Source organism: Sinocyclocheilus rhinocerous, unplaced genomic scaffold (genome assembly GCF_001515625.1).
Source record: "Sinocyclocheilus rhinocerous isolate Xijiao unplaced genomic scaffold, SAMN03320098_v1.1 scaffold869, whole genome shotgun sequence".
NCBI classification, from domain to species: domain Eukaryota; kingdom Metazoa; phylum Chordata; class Actinopteri; order Cypriniformes; family Cyprinidae; genus Sinocyclocheilus; species Sinocyclocheilus rhinocerous.
In genome coordinates, this window is record NW_015653483.1 from 602,844 (window position 1) to 625,020 (window position 22,177).

General features: G+C 38.4%; 1 protein-coding gene and 2 pseudogenes across 1 annotated transcript in view; 1 reads left to right on the top strand and 2 right to left on the bottom strand.

Moving 5' to 3' along the window:
- The window catches only part of LOC107716274 (DNA ligase 1-like), a 4,332-nt pseudogene extending 3,170 nt beyond the window's left edge, over nucleotides 1–1,162 (top strand).
- A 1,436-nt stretch (nucleotides 1,163–2,598) lies between these two features.
- Nucleotides 2,599–14,719, bottom strand: LOC107716275 (probable ATP-dependent RNA helicase DDX53; annotated as a pseudogene).
- Nucleotides 14,720–15,331: 612 nt separating this feature from the next.
- The window catches only part of LOC107716276 (potassium voltage-gated channel subfamily KQT member 5-like), a 134,084-nt gene continuing 127,238 nt past the window's right edge, over nucleotides 15,332–22,177 (bottom strand). Inside the window, exons 12-16 of the mRNA XM_016522653.1 lie at nucleotides 21,222–21,332; nucleotides 19,582–19,689; nucleotides 18,416–18,545; nucleotides 17,186–17,755; nucleotides 15,332–16,988 (exon numbers count right to left, since the gene is read on the bottom strand). Coding sequence (XP_016378139.1) covers nucleotides 16,491–16,988; nucleotides 17,186–17,755; nucleotides 18,416–18,545; nucleotides 19,582–19,689; nucleotides 21,222–21,332 — 1,417 coding nt within the window. The 3' untranslated portion in view covers nucleotides 15,332–16,490. The remainder of the gene's footprint in view (nucleotides 16,989–17,185; nucleotides 17,756–18,415; nucleotides 18,546–19,581; nucleotides 19,690–21,221; nucleotides 21,333–22,177) is intronic.

Sequence of the window (22,177 nt, forward strand, 5' to 3'; positions counted from 1 at the left end):
ATTGTCTCCTGGTGGAAAACAAAGACTTAAAGGGTTAGTTCACCCAAAAATGAAAATTGGCTTGTGTTTTACTCACCCTCAAAGCATCCTAGGTGTATATGACTTTCTTCTTTCAGACGAATCCAGTCGGAGTTATATTAAAAATTGCCCTGGCTATTCCAGGCTCTATCATTGCAGTCAGCGGGTGTTGCAGTTGAACAGTCCACAAATCGTCAAATAAAGCGCGCACATCCATAATAAAACGTGCTTCACATGGAGATGCCCTGCAGTGACGCTGGAAGTAAAAATGGAAGAAAATGTAAAGACTATTTCCATCGACTTCGTTCTTGGTCTCAAGGTTCATTGCGCAAGCTGGCCAGACTTTACAAAAGATGGCTTCAAAATAGAAAACTGGCTTGGTAAAAAGGAGAAAGCTAATATGAAGCATCGACCATTCTACCTGGTGCCTAAATATGAGGGAAAGGGAAATGCAGAGCATGATGGAGTTGTTGCGAAAGGTATACTGCGTTTATCATTATCAGTAGTTTGCTTGGTTTTATATTTATGAACTAAGCTACTGTAGCCCTTCAAAACATGAAAACACCAAGTAAATACAGTTGTTTATTTGGACAAATGTCCTTTACACAGATGCCTGGCGAATTTTTTTCACACGTCGAAAAAGAAATTCTGAATAGGCATGGTCACTCCAAGACATGCTGTGAGGACATTGGACAGAAATGTTGCCGGTATTTATTCTGTTCCTCTTGTGCCAAGCTTTGATGCTGGTAAAATTTAAGTGCAGAAACGGTCTGTTGTGATGGTGCTTCATTGTTTGCTCTACTTCTACAGGAAGGAGTGTCTAAAGCTACTGAAGTATCTTCTTCAACAGCTCAAAGAGGACGACTCCAAATCCAGTAAGATGTCCAGATTCTGCTCCTATCATGCAAAGACCACCCTTCTCCATGCTTGTGCTACAAGGGGAACCGACAGCGAGTGGGCATACAGTCAGCTGGCCGACTGCTTCCAGCAGCTTTTAGAAGACTTTGTGCAACACCTGAGAAAACGTCATCTCCCTAACTTTTTTATTCCATCCCATAATCTCTTACATCAAGCTTCTAGCTGTGATTTCCTGGCAAATGAAATTGAATTCCAGCTCAATAACAACTTTCTTATATTCAGTTAATTCTGATTTTCTGTTTTTATGCATGTATTTATGCATGTTTTGTTCTTTCATCATGACAGTCAACTATTGCTTAATACCATTCAATAACACATATTCCAGATAGTTTTATAGGCTTTTATTTGATATGCATTCAACTGGACAAGATTGTTACATCATCTACAGTTAGGGGCATTTTACCTCACATCAATGTAGATATAAAAAAATATATACTGAACTGGGGGAAAATAAACAATTAAAGAAATACATGCATACAACATGAATCAGTGTTTCTTAAACCTAACAAAACTTATATGGTCAATTACAAGGACACCACAAGTCAAATGAGAGGATCAACACTTTGAAAGCTTATGAATGAACTCCACATTTAGTGACATCAACCTGAAAGGTACAATTAAAGATCAGTACTACTGCTGGTACAACAGATACAAATGCTTAAATAGCACACATTTGGTTAGGAAACATCTGGTAAACATTGAGAAATTTAGGTTGAATCATGGATGATTTTAAGGGTGTATTCACACCAGGAAAGTCCGCCAGTTGACTTGTTTTGGTCCGGACCAAATACAATGTTGATTTTTTTTTGTTTGGTGTGGTTTGCTTTCACACTGCCCTTTTTGCAAGTGAACCAAAAATTGTAAACAAAACCACACATGTGCTAAGGCAATCCATTCATTGGACAGTAATTCTCAAGCGTACCAGTTTGTTTGGAACAAATCAGTGTTTCTTAAACCTAACAAAACTTATATGGTCAATTACAAGGACACCACAAGTCAAATAAGAGGATCAACACTTTGAAAGCTTATGAATGAACTCCACATTTAGTGACATCAACCTGAAAGGTACAATTAAAGATCAGTACTACTGCTGGTATGTGCTAAGGCAATCCATTCATTGGACAGTAATTCTCAAGCGTACCAGTTTGTTTGGAACCGGACCGAGACCACCTCTTCAGCTGGGTCTCGGTGCGGTTGTTTGGTCCGCACCCGAGTGCGATTTCTGTATTCACACCTGTCCAAAAGATCCGCACCAAGGGGGGAAACTAACTTGAGTTCGATTCAATCAAACCAAACAAGACAGGTGTGAACACACCCTAAGTAATCCCTTGGTGCGGATCTTTTGGACAGGTGTGAATACAGCAATTGCACTCGGGTGCGGACCAAACAACCGCACCGAGACCCAGCTGAAGAGGTAGTCTCGGTCCGGTTCCAAACAAACTCTGGTACGCTTGAGAATTTCTGTCCAATGAATGGATGACCTTAACACACGTGTGGTTTTGTTTACATTGTATTTGGTCCGGACCAAAGCAAGTGAACTAGCGGACTTTCCTGGTATGAATACACCCTAAGTAATCTGTTGTGAAGTAAAACATTTCTGTCATGCTGATGTTATTGAAACAGCAAGATAAATGAATGCAACAAATATTACCTTTCAAGCAATCAGAACCGCCAATCTGAGCCTCCTCTAAAACTACCTCTCCGTCCTCCTCCTCCTCCTCCTCCGGGCGCAAACATTTCTTTCTCCCTCTGGTGTTTTTCATAACGTTCAGCCATCAGTACCAGTTCTTCTGGAACATCCTAAAGAAAGAAAAAATGCTTCCCTTTATCCAGATTCTCTATAAGGATGTTGTGTACATATATAGTAAACACACTAAAGACAATCTCAACATTTCATGGAATGAGGCATTCTCTCTATCTCTATACTATACATACACGTTGTAACAAAAAGTCATTCGTTTTACAGTTACATTTGTTTTAAGACCTTTTACTGGCAGAAGGTTGTGGTGAAGCTTTTAAAAGGTTGAAAAAATTCTAACCAAAAAAAATCGCGCTGAAATAATGCCTGATCAGGTGGTAGTGTGGGGAATAAAAGATTTCACTTCCATCCAAACTGAGCATTTGACAAATAAATCTTTGAATCCAAACTTTGCAGTGAAGCAATGAACATTTGTTTTTCCATACAAGTGATCTTTGGATTAAACAAAAACTTCTGGGGCCTGATGTATAAACGTTGCGTACGCACAAAATGGGCATGGAAATGTGCATAAAAATTTTATATGAATATAAACAGAAATATTTGCAGTGGATGTGCTGCTTTCGAACAATTTTCCTGTGGTGTGCGATTTAATGTTTTAATCACAGCGAGGATTGCTTGACGCATGACAATTCCGCTTTAAATTGTGTTCCAAATAGCAAAACTCATTGCGCGAATTACTTTTGCGCGAATAATAATTATAATTTTTGTTAACTTGACTTTGTTTGATGGCTTTGGAACATAGACGGTAACGGCAGACATAAAGATGAGCTCGTTGATCAAACAGTCCATTGGCTGGTTTGAACAGGTTTGATGACAGTGCTCTAGAACCTCTGTTCACAGATGTCGCGCACAGACAGAATCCTAATGATAACCCCTTTCGTGCTCTTCCCAATATTGTGACAAACACCATATTTAAAAGATAGAATTTGAAGGAAACTGTAAGATATCGCGTTTTATTTTCAAAATGTTTTGTTATTGACGCGGTGAGTCAGACAGAAAAAAAATAAGGCCTATCTCTTTCCATAAAAATATAGGCTATAAACATTCTAAAATATATGTTTACCTTTTAGGCAAATTGCATAAATTAGAATAGTGATGTCTCAAAACGCATTTATAGTCCATATATTATATTTTCCTAACGTATTCCTACGCTTAACTGCGTTAAACATGGTGTCACGTGGATGTAATGCGCATGGAAACGATATGCAGATGACGTTATGCATATTAAAATTAGGCGTTGTAAGTTCCATAAATGGCTATTTCGGGGAGGAGACGGGGTGGAGATTCATGTACGCACAATCTTCCACTGACTGGGTATTACAAAGGGAATTTTGCGCAGGTTCTGGCGTACGCATGGCTTTATAAATCTGAAAACTTTTGTATGTATGCAAAATCAAGCTTGTGTGTGTATGCACACATTTAGGATGAAATCTACGTAAAGTTTTATACATGAGGCCCCTGGACACACGGAGCACAAAGATGAATTTTTTTTATTTTAAACTAGCTTTTGTTTGAAATTGTAGTAGCAATAATGTAAGGATGCAAAAATATCAATGTGAATTTTTAGAGATTGAATTTAAAAAATGTAAATAACAGAAATCCACGGTTTCAACAGACACTAATAATAGTAAAATATGTATTTTTTCATCTGCAGTAAACAAAGCAGGGGCCCATGATAATTTTACTTATTCATTGCCTTGAACTACTGAACTACTAAACTTATTGGACTGATACTGATAACATTAAGAAGTCTCTTGGATACCGATATGACCATGGATATATTGTGCATCCCTACTACAGCCTTTTTTTGTCTAGATTTCTCCATGAAGTTCACAAAATACATAGAAGGAGAGACAACAAGAAAAGATGAACTAAAATGGTGACAGACGTTTCGGTACATCTCTATTTTCATATCGTACACATGTAACTTGCATGCTTACAAACACAATCTGCTATAACAAGCTTCAGATTTCTAACTAGTCAGCCAGAGGTTGAGGATTTGTGTTCTTTACATAGCAGAGTTTAACAAACATAATGAAAGGAGTGGATGCCTGCAGGTGTGTTTACCTGACCAGATCTCTTTTTTCCAGTCCTCTCTTGTTACCAGGGTTACAGATGCACCGGACCTCCTGAGTAAAGGCATTTACATAAAGAGTGAATGATTTCATTCTCACAATTCTTACTGCATCTGTCATTTCACAATCACACCTTTCGCTGCTTCACTCACCCTGCTCGACCTGTTCTCCTGATGTGGTGCACAGTCACATACTCCTCCACATTCCGAGGGAAGTCATAGTTGAAAACATGCGTGATGTCATGAACATCTAGCCCACGTGAAGCCAGGTCAGTTGCCACCAGAATACGTACGCGACCTTTGACAGCAGCCACAGACAGGCAGATCTCACAGATCAATTTCAGTTAAACTCTTTAGGGGCTCGGTACAATCGCTGACTACACCGAAAGTAGTCATAGTTGTAAAGTGTGCATTTACTGTTCCACTAGCCAAACAGTGTTGCTTTGAGTAGCTGGACAAAGGGCTGGGCGATATGGGCAAAAATTCATATCTCGGTATTTTTTGGCCGATTTGCGATATACGGTATTATATCTATATTTTCCTTTTTGTATTTGGATAAAAAAAAACCTAATATATATATATATTTCACTTACCGCCCAATGTTGTCCAACAAAACAATACATATTAAAGGCTATGAAAACAAAATGAATTACAATAAATGAGAACAAAAGCAGAGTTGTGTTAGGCTATTTTGATTACCCCATTACAGTCACTTTACAGTCAGTGCTATCATAAAAAGAGTCTTGCTTGTACGTTTAAAATTCTACGTCACATTTATTGTCCAACTACAAATATTTCAGCGAAATGTATATTTTAGTCAGAATTATTGCGCTCCTATTTAATTGAGCTCCGTCTGTTTGGCACGCATGCGCGTGGCGGTGCTCGTTCACTGAAGTTTGTGAAGTTTAGCGGAGAATCGCAAAGCAGAAGGCTCATGGCACTTCTGACAGAAAAATGGAAATATTTCCATGGCTTTCTAACATTTACAGATGGAGAATATACCTGTGAAATGTAATGCATTCAGGAAGACAGCACATCTCAAACACATTAAACAGCGCAAGTAGCCTAGTGGTCCGTGTCCTCCGCTATATTTTCAGATGCGCTTGTATCAAACTACTGTATATCGATATAAACGGTATTTCCTCATATCGAATCGCTTATAAAGAAAATATCGATATATCGTACAACCTCGATATACCGCCCCGCCCTAGCTGGACAACAACAACATTGACTGAACCAAAGGACTGAGTTTGGAAAATGGGGTCATTTTTACAATTCTGGTGTTGTTGGTGTCTCAGAAATTACACATTTCACCCTTCTATTTACTGCTTACTAACATACCATCTTTAAAGTCCTGAAGAGAAAATGGAGTCGAGAGAAACAGAGACTAACCAGATGCATCAAGCTGATGGGAAAGAAAAAAAAAGACAAAAATGAAAAGCCAACACACACAAAACCAGAAGCAACAACTCCAGTAAGAAAAAAATGTCGAATAAATCTGAAAACAGAAGCGTTTGAAAAGAAAGCGTGCATGTGTGCGGGGGTTTCAGAAAAAAAAAAAAACAGAGAGATGGTGAGATTAAGGGAGGAAGAGAGTGAATTCCATCAACGGAGGGATGAGATGATGGGGGGATATGGGACAGTGGAGGGAGGGGGCACATCTCGGAAGGGCAGAGCAAAGCGGGCACAGGTGACTGTCATGTGTGATGATTATTATTACTGTACACCTGCTCCTCCACACTAATTAACTTTGGATATGCAAATCAGCCCTATTGCATCATGGCATCTCTCTCCTCCCCTACAGATAAGAGGATGTTCAGCTGCTGGATTTAATTAGGATAATGAACGGTCGGACCGCTGAGGGAAAGAGAGAGGAGGAGGAGAGGGATGAAGAGAGAGAGAAAAGAAGAGAGAGATGTAGATGAATGAAAGTGAAGCTGGATGAGATGGAAAAAAAAGAAATATGTCAAGGGAGAGACAAAATTAGACAAAAGATAGAAACAAAGGGGATGATGAGGAGGAAAGTCTGGAGTTTTGATTGAAAGAGAGATGGATGGAGGCAGAAAAAAAAAGAAAAGTGAGGGCAGGAGGGACCGTCCCCACGCAGAAACCCCTCCCCAGCTTGAATTCGAACGATTAGTTTGAAAGAAGATCAAACAAATAATACACTGAAGAGTGCTCTGACATACTTTTACAGATCGTACTTACTAATGCACACACTTTCTGTCATGCTCTGATGTCTCCTTGGCGATGGGTTCGTTGAGCCCACTGAGCTCTTATGGGGCTGGACTGATGAGATCTTCGGGGGAGGACTGGAGCGAGGCTGCGGAGGAGACGGCAGGTGTTCTGACAAGGACAACAGCTCTTGTGCCTCCATGCCAAAGGAGAAGCACAGACTCTGAGGCTGACAGGCCACACCAGGCCTAGACCGCAACGGACAGAGCCATCTCCCGCTAGCCAGTTACCCGCTGCAAAAACAAACCTGTCAGAGTGACACGTCCGCATTTCCAAACAGCCGAGTTCAGGACCTCATTGTCCAGTTTTATAGCACTGGCTTTCTTTTTAATAGCAAATCAACTGATGGATTGACGGGCTGCAGAATGATAGTGTTGCTGGGAGTTTAGAGGAGTGCCTCTTCTCTGTCACACTGCTCTCGGTCTCCATGCAGAGATTGAACCGCTATACCCTGCAGACATAGGTCACTGGAGAGGTCATCGGCTCTACATAACAGCAAGAAAGAGAAAGTGAGAATCTGATGACTCAGACATTCTCAACCAGTTTTGCTTCATGGTCTTACATTAAATCCAACACAGTTTGGCATACAGTAATTTAATGCAGTCAGGGTCATAGTACTTTTCCATCCACATAACATCAGGCTTTCGCAGCATTTAATCCAATTATGGAAATGCCACATCAGGATCTAGCTTGTTCTGAATCAGATTAAGCACTAAACCATACTGTCAAGTACCTTTTCCAAAGTGAGTATTTGGTTTTAATGTTTGCACAACTGTTGAATGACCACAAAAGCTGTCAAGTTTTACGGGGATGTGGAAGAGCAAAACTTATGGTTTTTAACGTAAGTGAAAGAAAAAAAAATTATGGCCACATATTAAACGGCCACTCCCTCTGACAATCGAGAAACGCCAAGTTTCATTTTCAGAAAAGAGCAGCATTTCCCCACAATCCCTTGAGCTCACAACTTTTCTTGAGCACACGAATGGATGGGCACAGACTGATTACCACATCAAGTGATCATAATAGAAATGACATTACACAATACCATTTCAGTAGAACATGAAAGTGTGCTTGCAAAAATTCCTCCCATATCCTGCTTCATGGAATCAAACGAAGGTTATTCTCATATAAGTTTCATTCTGAGAAACTCACTTTACTTTTTTTCCAACAAATATTAGTATTTTGTCCTGAGGCTCCATTCGGTCGATGAAGTCAAAAATGGAGGCTTTCTTTTCTTCCTCCTGCATGAACAGAACTGTCTGATGAACAGTGTTTACTGCCTGAGGGAGACAGAGATGCAAAAAGGGAAATAACTGGGGACTTTTAATAAGGAGGCTAAACAGAAAAGCTATATTTGACCTGGTATTTGTACATTACCCATTATAAATACATACTCTGCTGCAACCGTTCACTCACCGCTAGATCTAAGGTGCCCACATAAACCATCATGGGATCTTTCAGGTAGGACTTGGCCAGCCGCCTGACACCTGTTGGCCAGGTGGCACTGTAATACAAATAGAGAAAAATAGATTAATGCAGCAAAGCGGCAATCATACAAATATTCAAATTTCATGACAAAAGCATTCAAAACTCTTGAAAAATATTAGCCCTGATTCTGCATTCAAAGGCTAGTTCACACTGCACCGACAGACACCGACCAAGGGCAACAGATACGTTTATCGAGTTTGATAGATCAGTGTTTAAAGCATGTCAGCGTCTGACTGTTCTTTTATTTATTTATTTTTTTCTCAGGCATTCCACAACCTGAAAAATGCAGATTGATGTTCAATCTGTGTTGTCTGGTCGTGGATAGTCTGAGAAGTGACATACTTAAATTTAGTGATTGTCTGCATTGGTTGGCGTTTGTCAGTAAATTTGTAAATTAGCCTTAAAATTAACTGTAACTTAATACCCCTTTAAACGTTTTTTGAGCAACAAACAATGTAATGCAACAGAACTTAAAAAAAATAAAAATCATCTGTCAAATCCTTCCATATACCATTCAAAATAATCAAACCACTGAGCAAATCACCTAGTCATAACAGTTCGTCTGTCAGGTCGAATATCCAGAATGATTTTCATGATTTGAGGTTCAAAGCCCATATCCAACATTCTATCAGCTTCATCCAACACCTGCAACGGGGTAAAACAAAAGACACAAATGTTTACAAAATTTAAACCTAGCTTTTAAAAAAATTTTTTTTAATGCTCACAAAACTGCACAAAATCACATCCGTTACCAGTCCAATATGCATTTTTGTCATTAATGTACCAGATATGTGATGGAGCGCAAGTTGATGAGCTCATTCATCTGCAGATCATTTAATCGTCCTGGTGTAGCAATGACTATGTCCACACCACTGGTCACTACTTTAATCTGGGCCTTTCTGGCACCTCCTCCATAGATACAGATGCTACAATAATAAAAGTAACTTTGAGCAAACAGACAAAGAAAGCAGGATGAATTCTCAATGCATGTTGCATAACATTATGATTTATTTGCAAAGGCGGACACTATTTTTACTTTGCTGTAAAAGTACTTTTCAAGTGTCTGTACTTTATCAGTGTTTTTCTTAAGAAAATTTTACTTTACAACATTCAAAAGCATAATATTGTACTTTTTACTGCACTACGTTTCATATTAAATATCATTGAATACTTAATTACATCAGAAATCTATTACTTTCTTACGTTTACTCAAGTAAAAGTAATTCAAAGATTTACTTGAGTACAAGAAAGTACTACATTTTTAATATTCTTAAGTATTAAAGGTAAAACAAACAACAACTTTTATTTATGAAATGTTGTGCAGTAAAATGCATGATATTATGCTTTGGAATGTAGTGAAGTAAAAGTTTTCCAAAGAAAAACACTCTGATAAACTACAGATACTTTTTAAATTTACTTGAGTAAAGTAAAAATACTTCACTACTGTCCGCCTCTGTATTTAGGGTACTGGCTACAGCACCTTTTAAATCCTTTGTAGCTATATTTGTTGCATTCAGCTTCAATCTGGAGGGCAAGCTCACGAGTGGGAGTCAAAACCAACATGCCAGGGCCATCTCTCTTGTCCCTTGCTCTACAGTGTAAATAAATAAATATTTTGTTAATAAAAAGATTAAATGTGGAGCACTAACACTCTGGTAGACACGTACACCGGTTGCTCATCCATATGAATAAAGCCAGGAAGCAGGTAGGACAGAGTTTTGCCTGTTCCTGTCTGGGCTATTCCAATCAGATCTGTTCCTTTCAGGATGACTGGTCAAGCTTGTGACTGAACCATGAGACAAAATAACCAGGATTACATTTATCCCCACATATCAAGCTTAACATTCAGTGGGGAAAAAAGTACAAGCAAACACATGAAGGAAAAGTTTCTTTGGAGTACCTGAATGGGAGTTGGCTTTTTAAATCCCACTCTGACAATATTTTCCATTATTCCAGGATAATGAGCAAAAAACCTCCTCAAAAGTGCACACTGGATTGGGAATAGTTATTTTCTCCCCATCTTTCAAATCATCCACAAAGATGTTGTTGTTCTCTTTTCTGTTTGGGCAGAGAAAAGCAGGGGTACAAAAGCAATACAAATATACTCAGTGTTGCAGGTTTGGAAAAACTGGATATATGAGGTAGTCTAATTTGTGTGTGATTTCCTGACTTGGAAAAGTCATGTAAAATAACAAAATCTTAACATTAAAATTGGAATTTGTTTGAATTTTAATTAGTATTTTAGTTACTTTTTTAACTTTTTTAAGAAAGTAGGAGTGACCACAGGTTAAAATTAAACAAAACTAGGGCTTTGAATATTGTTGTTGACAATGGAGGTCTAGCAGTGAAAAGAGTAGAGATTCAGAGCAAAAATGGCTTCTTATAATTAGAATTGGAACAAAAAGACAATATAAGAGGCAAAAAAAACAATGCATGTCAAACAACACACAAAAGACATTGACAATGCACTTTGCACATTGTTTCTCTCACTTAAACTAAAATAATATTACATGAAAAATACACATTCAAAGCCTTAAATACTAGCACTAGGATTATACCCAAACAGGCCATAGTATATTCATCTCAGAGCATTCAGAAGTAGTTATTAAAAGATAAATGCTGCCATCTGTGGGCTAATATCAAGAAGGCAATTTACGACTTTTACCTCCAGATTTGGACTTCTTCAGCACTGCGAACAGCCACTGATTTTGCTTCAATATAGAAATCCTTCTTGAGAGGGGGAAGATCTGCAGAAACTAAGATTGTTTAATTAGGTATAGTACTTATAGTATTTTATATCTGACTATTTATTTCACACAGTATGTCAACTAAATTCCTTACTCTAGTTTTAATTTTAGCCTTAAAAGTGTGTACTGTAAAGTGTAAATACACAGAAGAAAGTCATATATGTTTGAAACAACAGGAGGCTAAGTAAATGATAAAAAACAAATCTAAAGTAATGATCACATCATCTTGTGCCACTAGAGACTCACCTTGCCATTTACTAGCTTCATATTTGTCCCGGTTTTCTCTAAGCGCAGACCAGTCAATAGGTACAGGAGTCGGGGCAGTTGAAGCTGCAGCTCGTACAGCAGCAGCTGGCCAGCAGGAGTCATTCTGATATCTGCATCGCTGTTACCTGGAGAATTAAATGTAAAATGTCAAACCTAAAATACCAGTAATTAACAATGCAATAAAATACATTACAGTATCTTAGTGATTCCTGTACTCTCTTACCACTTCCACATCCAGGACAGAATTCCCATGCACCAGATCTTCAATCATGTCTTTGGCTTTGAGCTGAGCATCACGGCTTCCAAAGATAAGAACGTCAGCTTCATGTGCACCACGGTTTATCTATCATACATCATTTAAACAGTCATGTGTTAAATGCCATTTAAAAGAAAACTGTCTCTTGCTCATTTGTGTTGTTCTAAACCCATATGCCTTATTATTTTCTGAACACAAAAGGTGAATTTTGAAGAATGTCCTCCTTAGAATAAAAGTAAAAGGCAGTTATTATCGATCTGACTGTATTACTGAAACTATCCGATGAAAACAAAAACCTGAAGTGAATTTATAGTGATGTGACGTGTAGTCAAGTATAGTGTCCCATACTCGGAATTTGTGCTCTGCATTTCGCCCATCCAAGTGCAAACACACAGCAGTGAGTAGTGAACACAGCCATTTGCTGTATAGGGATTGGCAGTTCATTGCCTTGCTCGGTAATCATGGGTAATGAGGGTGGAAGAGAGCGCTGTTCATTCACTGGCCCCACCTACAATTCCTGTCGGTACTGAGAATCGAACCTGCAACCTTCGGGTTACAAGTCCGACAATTTAACCGTTAAGCCACAACTGCCCTTAGATTGAATTTGACACTGTTACTGAACTGAAAAGAGATGTGATGAAACGATTGCCTTTTATAGACCTTCATCATGTTAAGACACCTAGATCCTGTAATTTACACAGTTCACAACTTTCAAAGCAGTTTTATGGAATTTCTACCAATTTTTTTTTCAGAAAGACGTTTCGTCAGCTGAACAATCGATATGTTGTTAAACAACAGTAAAATCCACTGAATGCACTGTACTTCTGTAATACTTCTATTCCTCACAGCCTCATTTTCATTCCTGTCATAAATTAAATATGGCACTAGCCTAAGGTCTATAGAACTTTGCAACACAGAGTTACTGAACTGAATCAACACAGAATCTGAGTTGAGCTGAATAATGACAATGTCTTGTGTAGAGCTGCTTTACAGCTAACATTTCAGTTGTTTTATAATTGATGAATTCAGCTGCTTTGAAACAATGTTATTGTAAGCACTATAAAAAATAAACGTGACTTAACTCGAAAAGGAACTGTGCCTGTTCAGTACAAACATTTTAAAAATTAACTTTTTTCCAAAGAAGGAAGTGTGTAATATGGGTTTAGAAAGAAATGAGTGAATAAATTATGAAACTTATTTTAAATGGACTATGCCTTGCATTTCAACAAGTCCAAACAGTTTTAGGCTGCTCAAGGTGTGACGGCTACAACTGGAATCTAACTTAAAGGAACACTCCACTATTTTTGAAAATAGGCTCATTTTCCAACTCCCCTATTGTTAAACCGTTGAGTTTTACTGTTTTAGAATCCATTCACCCGATGTTCGGGTCTGGCGTAGCACTTTTAGCTGCAGCTTAGCATAAATCATTGAATCTGATTAGACCATTAGCATCTCGCTCAAAAATGACCAAAGTTTCTCGATATTTTTCCTATTTAAAACTTGACTCTTCTGTAGTTACATTGTGTACTAAGACCGACGGAAAATGAAAAGTTGTGATTTTCTAGGCCGATATGGCTAGGAACTATACTCTCATTCCAGCGTAATAATCAAGGAACTTTGCTGCCGTACCCACGGTACGGCAGCAAAGTTCCTTGATTATTACGCCGGAATGAGATTTCCGTCATTTTCCGTCGGTCTTAGTACACGATGTAACTACAGAAGAGTCACGTTTTAAATAGGAAAAATATCGAAACTCTTTGGTCATTTTTGAGCGAAATGCTAATGGTCTAATCAGATTCAATGATCTATGCTAAGCTACAGCTAAAAGTGCTACCGCCAAACCCGGAGATCGGCTGAATGGATTCAAAAACGGTAAAACTCAACTGTTTAACTCTAGGGGAGTTGGAAAATGAGCCTATTTTCAAAAATAGTGAAGTGTTCCTTTAAGCTTTAGTTAGGAAGATTAGACCCTTTCTATCAGAGCAGGCCACACAACTCCTTGTCCAAGCTCTCGTTCTCTCCAGACTGGACTATTGTAATTAGTGGTCGACCAATATATCGCCAAGGCCGATATATCGGCATTTTTCAAATATCGGCATCGGCCGATAAGTTTTTCTGTTTGGCCGATGCGTTCGAGGCGGGACTTTCTCACATTCTCGCATAATCTGAAAAACCAAGCCTTGTGCATTATAGGGAATAATATTCTGAATATTTTACAGTTGGTTTGATACTTTTAGATCAAATGGTGTTGTCGTTTAATGGATTTATATTATTGCCTACATTAAAAGTTGTACAATTATTATAAAACACATACAATGGTCATTCCAAAAACGGAGCTTTGTGCAATAACAGGGATGTTTTTCCGAACATTTTAGTATTAGTTTTATATTATAATGTCACGTAGTTACATTGTTTAATTAATTTAAATGGTTAATTTTTTACATTTTCCCCCCCTAGAAATTAAGCCTTGTGCAACGTAAAGGGCATATTTATGTCTGTCTGAGTTAGTTTGGACTCAAAACATAACAGACGCAAAGAGTTCAATTGGCAAAAAAAACTTATGTCTAATGAATGTCAAACGTCAAACTAACTTTACCGCCGTGTGTCTTACCTATTATCCTCCCGACCAAAGAGTTTTCCACATTCAGAGTTACCGGTGATGAACCTGATCTGTCTCCACCACCGCGACACCCTGTAGGTCCAGTCCCGGAACGACTGTAACTGTTATTTTTACCGGTTGCTCCATCACAGACTTTTGATTGAGAGTCGCGGTCCCTCCAGTTTCTCCACTGCTCACCGTCTTCACCAAACTTTGCGCCGACACTCGTGGTTTCTCGACTCCGCGCGCCTCTAGACTGAGGCCTCCATGACTTCACCGGTAACGTTACAGTTTGAACGGGTAACGGCTTTGAAATCGCCACACCATCCGCATAGAACTCATCTTCCCAGTCCAACATTTAAAACAAACATATAAGAGCACAAATTTAATTAATCGACACTTCACTCCCGAACGACCACAAATCTCTGATCAGAAACTTCGATCAATATCCGCTCACGTGATCCCTTACTAAAATGCAACATGGCAACCGCAATTTACTGCTGTGAAAACAATAACGAATTAATATGGGACCTTTTTGAATCTTTTTGTGATTTTGATTATTATTACTTTTATTTATTTTATATATTTATTTTTTGACGGTGGCGACTATTTCTAAATTAAGTTACCATTTTTTTGTTGTAACAGTGGTATTTTTGTGGATGGCGTCGTTTTGTTTTGTTTTGTTTTTTTTGAAAAAAAAAATTTTTTGTACACGAGATGAACAATAAAACATGTTACTTTAGCCTAAATGATGCCGTTTTTTTAATATTATTTACAGAAAACTGTAATTAAAGCCACCCCATAGTAACTGATGCAGTGCATCTGCTAAATAAGATGGATAGATTGTTTGCTTTTACCTCACATAATCTAAACCTTGCAAAATGTAGATGAGGAGAAGAACAATCATTAGTTATGATATTGCAAGTGTGATTTATTGTCATGATGAAAATTATATATTATCTTCCTCATTTTTTTTTTTTTTACATTTTAGCAGCCAAATATCCACATGAGGACTCGGAATTAGAAAAATCAGAAATCAGTGCTTTTCAAAAAGCCTGATTGTCACAAATACCTCTTCACAAGACATTACACCTAAACACACCATACCATCCCTTTAGTAACAGCATTCAGCTTTCTTCAAATGCTAAGACTCTCAGGTTTTAAAGGACATAGTCAAATTAAGAAAGCATATCTCTGTGTAGGCTACAGCGTGAAGATGCATTTGTTTCTGAGTTTCTTCCGGAGTTGCTTGCAAACCCTGCTTGATCGGCTGAAGTTTGCATAGTATCACAGATTAATGTGGTTTTGGACCAAGACCATCTGGTTTTCTGCTATTCCCCCCACAATTTCTTAACACATGCAAATAAGTGGACCGCCAAACATTCAAAAGGAAGTGAGAAATGAATCCTAATGCTGAGCGAGGGCTTATCACTACAGGTGAATACACACTTCCAATTCTATTTGCTGTTGCATTTTAAACATGCCGATCCCATGCAAGACTGAAAGAAGTGCTCATTCAGTACCATAACCCTTCATTGTTTTAAAGGAATATTATGGGTTCAATACAAGTTCTGCTCAACCGACAGCATTTGGGGCATAATATTGATTAACACACACACACAAAAAACAATAATTTCAACTTGTCCCTCGTTTTCTATTTTCTAAATGCATATAAAGTATATGGGTTAGGGTGACGAACTCACAATGAAAATAAATGGGGACAGTTTCTGGACTATTTGAAAGCAGAAATGTAAGCTTATAAAATTATAATCTTCCTTCATATGGTTACATTCTTTCACACACTGTTCAGTCATTTATGGTGATTACTGAGGTAATCAGTATTATGTCACAAATCTGTTGATTGAGCTTAACTTACATTGAACCCGGAATATTTTTGTAAATGTTTCTTCCCCAACAGTTTCTTGCTAATATAAATTCTCTTTTCTGACAAATTGTCCATGCATTGATATGTACGAATGAACATAAACGTATGAACAGCATGTCTTTTTCTTGCGAAAATTAGAAAACATACAGAGCGTACAGGACGCTCCATTTCCTTTGGAAAAGAAGCACATGAGGGACATGAGGTTGTGTCCAGTCTCCACAGTGAGGTTCCTGTGCTCCGGGGGTTATTCGAGGCATACGTGAGGCAAGTTATGGGACTCAAGACCATCTCTTGGTCCAGCCTGGCTGAGAGATGGCCCACTGGCTCCTGTCCGTAGCAGCTCAGAAGAGAAGGTCGTATCGGTGCTTTGTTGGTGGAGGTGGTAACGGTCACCCTCCGTGGTGTCCAATTCTTTGTCATTGATGAACAGCTCCGTATCGCCCCAGTCGGCCAGCGGCTCGTGGTCGCTGGACTCATTGTTGCTGCTGCCGCTGCTCCGAGTGGACAGGCTGGGATGGCAGTCCGCAGCAGTTGGTAGCATGAGGTTCTGAGCGGAAAGAGACTTACCGAGCCTACGCTCGACCTGAAGCGAGGCAGCTGTTGTGGAAGACACGAGCATCAGAGGATCAATGTCAAGGCTCAAGTGTCTTCTCCATGACCCATCTTCCTTGGGATTACGTTCGGGCTTGTCCCGTAGCTGTACCATGCTTTGAATACTCTCGGCTTCCCTGTCTGACTCAGCCTCGGTTTGGGTACTCAACAGGCAATTGCTCGGACACTCGGCTAGGCTCTCCTGCAGTGTCTCTGGGATAAGGCTGGTAGGCCGACTTTGAGGCGTTGGTACCATAGGCGGGAGCTGAAGGGTCGATGAGGTTGAATGGGCTGTTGGGACCGGCCTGGGCGTCTCACTGAACTCTCGGCTTCCCTGTCTGACTCAGCCTCGGTTTGGGTACTCAACAGGCAATTGCTCGGACACTCGGCTAGGCTCTCCTGCAGTGTCTCTGGGATAAGGCTGGTAGGCCGACTTTGAGGCGTTGGTACCATAGGCGGGAGCTGAAGGGTCGAGGAGGTTGAATGGACTGTTGGGACCGGCCTTGTCAGCTCACTTAACCGCTGGTGACTTCTGGAAAGGTTGTTGGGGGTGAGAATGGGAGGTGGGGACGCTGGGTAGAAACTGTCTGGGCTGGAGGGTTGGTTGTTAAGGAGAGGAGAAGGTGAGAAGGAGGAGGCAGAATGTGGGTAACCTGTACCCAAGCTGAGTTCACTGGGGGCCAGAGCAAGATGAAGACCACGGTGCAGGTTACTGCTGCCCGAACGAGATATGCCACTGCCAGTAAGCTGGGAGGAGGATGACAAATCCTTGCTATGGATGGAGCTTTGGTAGTCGGAGGTTTGATCCAGCTCAAACAGGGGAAAAGCAGACAGACCAAGCATTGAAGAGGAGCCTTTCTGCAACACTTGCCGGTATATATCCAGCAATGAGTCCAGCTTTGACTCAATGGACTGTACCTGGATTATATAAGAAATAAAACATCACATTGGATATATATATATATATATTATAATTTTATGCTTAATTATTGTAAAAGTGTGCAAGTACACTACAGTCAAAAAGTTTGGGGTTGGTAGGATTTTTATGTTTTTGAAAAAAGTCTCTTATACTCACCAAGGATGCATTTATTTGATTATAAGTACAGTAAAAACAATAATATTGTGAAATATTATAACAATTTAAAATAAACAATTTAAAATTTAAATAATATATTTTTGAAAATGTAATTCATTCCTATGGTGCCAAAGATGAATTTTCAGCAGCCATTACTCCAGTCTTTAGCATCACATGATCCGATCCCTCAGAAATCATTCTAATATGCTGATTTGGTGTTCATGAAACATTTCCTATTTTTATCAATTCTGAAAACAGAAGTGCTACTTAATATTTTTGTGGAAACTGTGATACATTTTTCTCAGGATTCTTTGACGATTAGAAAGTAAACAGCATACAACCTCTTTTAGAAATTATAAATAATTTAACTATTACTTTCATTTTAATGCATCCTTGCTGAATAAAATAATTAATTTCTTTCTAAAAAAAAAATAAAATCATACTGACCCCAACACTTTGAACTGTAGTATGTTTCTTTAGACCATCAAGTTCATATAGCTTACTTGTCTCTCTACTTTACAGACACGGCCAAGCATGCTCATGTCATGCTCCAAGGACTCTCCTTCGGGGAGGATTTTCTCCCTGCCTTTCCTGTCCACCGAAATCTGGCCCTTTCCCAGTATCTGATCCACTCTATAAGAAAAAAAAAAAACAATGTTTTTGAGCATACAGTACATCAGGATGCACACCTTTACTCTGTTGTTCCTCAAGCTCGAGCAGGGTACAACACAGCAGGATAAGACTGGACTTTGGTTAGTGAAGAAGAAATGAAGTTAGTGCATCACCATCATCTACTTTTTCTATGTTACAGAGTAAGAAAGAGGTGATATACAGTATTTCTGTAAATGTTACAACTACATTCAGTGCAACTGAGAGTTGCACTATTTTTTACATTATGAATATTACTTGCTCTATGTACGAGTTGGCTGTATCTGATCTATGCTAGCTGATTAAAATATCAAGTCCAAAATGATAAACCATGCTGCAGAGAAACCCCTAATGAGCAAGATTTTTAGCATAATGTAGTAACATACATTTTCAGGTAGATGTAGTGTATGAAACCAACATCAATCAGCTGAACCAATCAGAGTGTGCACTACACAATTAATAAATCATCTCCTTGGTTGAAAAAAAAAAATCACTATTTATTAATCACCTTGGAGTCCAATGATGACGATAATAAAACAAGTGGTTCTCAATAATAAATAATCAGTGGCTCTCAAAGGGGCCTCAGCAAACTTCCAAATGACGAAAGCATTAAAATGACTAAAAGCCAAGACATTACTTATTATACTACAGCCCCTCAACAACATTTTATTTTATTTTTATTTTTTGAAGAAGAAGAAGAACCTAGATTCCCATGGTCTTGAAAACGTGAGTAAACGTGTGAGTAAAAATATTTTCAAAATCCTTATCTAGTAAAGTATGGGGCCTTGGAGTCAAAACAGAACCACTGCCATTTAGATTCATTGCAGATACTGATTTTGTATTCTGTTTACTAGGTGAATGGATGTGTAGGTAGTTTCAGTTCTGATAACATATGGCAAATAAACCCTATGAATAGTTTTATTCAAATACATCATCACCATTGGACCCCGTTCACAGTATGAAGTGATTGAGGTAAGTAAGGCCCCATGACTAGTCCCCCAGCCTGCTACAGGCCTCTGACCCAGTGTGCTTCTTCTTGCTTTGGCTGTAATACATGTGTAGAGAGGGAGAGGAAAGGTTCCTGGCTTTGGTGCTGAGTGTCTGATGTGGACCCACAGCTGTGGCGAGTCTAGATGAGAAAACATACGGGAGTCAAGTACATTTTTAAGGTTCTGCCATCAAGGAAAGGGAGGAAAGAGAAGGTTGAACAGAAGGTACTTATGGCACCATGACAAGATACTACTACTACATGCGATTTACTAAATCATGTTAATGATCAAACCATAGGTCTCAGTAATCTAATTTAAATTCTTAACAGCTGCTTCAAAGTTAGTGTTTCAAAGTCAGTCACTGAGGTATCTGATATTTAAGTAAATGTAAGTAAAAGATGATTGTTTAAATCCGAGCTAGCAAACAACTATTGATTGCACACCTGTTGGTTCACAATATTAAAGAATAACAATATTTTAATATGCTACTTTTTGATTCCATGCCAAAATCAAGCACATAGACCCAAATAATAGGGAAAGCCTAGAGGAATTAATCTAAAGGTTAGTACTATACACAGACACATTCAGTCTAACACCATGCACTGCTGGTTTAGCATTGGCCAACCTTGTTAAACAGGAAGAAAGTTTTATATGAATGAAAATCTGAGAGATCAAGGATTTACTGAACAGAGCCAACAGCTTGAGGCTTTGGGTCACTGACACATCACAAACATGTCCAGCCTTGACTGCAAAAATACATATTGTAAAAACTATCTATCTATCTATAAATAAATAATAAAATAAATAATAATAATCTACACTACAGTTCAAAGTTTGGGGTGGGTAAGATAGTTTTATGTGTTTAAAATATATATTTTATGCTTACCCAAGCTACATTTACTTGATCATAAAAATACCATAAAAACAGTAATACTGTAAAATATTATTACAATTTAAAATAACTCTTTTTCTATTTCTATTTAAATATATATTTAAAATGTAACTTATTCCTTTAATGGCAAAGCAGAATTTTCAGCAGCTATTACTCCAGGCTTTAGTGTCAAATAATCCTTAAAAAATGATCAACTCAAGAAACATTTCTTATTATTGTGCTGCCTAATATTTTTGTGTAATCCAGTTTGAAAAAGAAATTTTCTGTAACATTACTCCTTGCTGAATAAAAGTTTATTTATTCTTTTTTTTTAATTTTTAATTTTTAGAAAATCTAACTGATGCCAAACTTTTAAACAGTAGTTTCTTATTCAGTATTTTTGTCTTGTTTTGCATTAAACACCTCTAAAACATCCTTAGATAAGACTGCATAATTACTTCAGATAATATATCTTGAATTATGAATATTCTTTTGTATTTCTGTCTCACAGACAAATTGTTTTATAAACATAAATCTAACAAAATGTAATAATGTTTACGTTTCAACAAGTTACGAATATAAAAATAAACATATATTCTCTGAAAACAAGTTTTAGTATCTTACACAATTTATCTTGATTTAAGGATTTTTTTTTATTTTTGTGCAGTGTTTATATGAAGTATTAAACTGAACTGCTGTAATGTTGATGTCCACTGGGGATTTAGACACACAGCCTCAGCAATTGACTCATTTGTTCCAGAGTTAAAAGAGTTTGGGGTGAGGGATTGTGGGTCAGCTGACCCTGGGGCAGAGTGTTTCCTCTTGGTCTGGCTGTAATACAAGTGCAGGGAAGGAGAAGAAAAGGTCTTGGCTTTGCTGCTCAGGGTCTGTGGACCCACAATGGTGTCCAACCTGAATGGGAGAGCGCAGACAGGGAGATAAGACAGACATGGACATGTAGATGTAGAAAGTGTGCATAAGAAAACAAGGTTGTTTAACTTTTTTCTTGTACAGCTTTCTGTGAATATGTATTTGTGCTAACTGCATTTGTTAATGTGTATTGGCGTGTGACAATTTATGCAGAATCCCCCCCAAAAAAGTAAAACTATGAACGGAGAAATTATGAATGAATTTATAGCTTTCAGTCACATGTTCAAGTTTTCACCACACAACCAGAGCTGGTTAATCTCACCTAGTCTGGAGACTCTTGATACGGCATAACATATCCAGGTGGCCAGCAGAGTATTGCTCGATCACATCTTTCACATCATATGGTCGAAGAGTCTCCTTAAACTTCTTCTTGGCCACATGGAATTTCATTATCCTGTCAACAGTGAAACAAGAAACAAAACTCAACTAACTTTTGTTTAGAAATTATGTACCACCATACTGACACACAGGCATATGTAGTAAAGGTAAGGAAAAATAGTGCTATTTTTTTTCTTATTTCCAGTTTAAATATATTTAAAGCAGCACTATGTAACTTTTGGCGCTCTAGCGGTTAATAAACAGACTGCACACATCCCGCGGAAGAACATTCCAACCGGAGCTACTTCTCTAAGTTTATGTCTACGGCGATTCACGCTGGAATGTGTTACTCCGCAGCGGCGACGACCCGTCCAAATATAAGTACTTATTATAAGTGTACCGTAGTGATTCGGAATAAGACAAACACGCGGTTTGGAAGATGAATTCATGATGTACTCGCTCATTATATACATTTTGCAAATTTTGAACACAGAAAAAGTTACATAGTG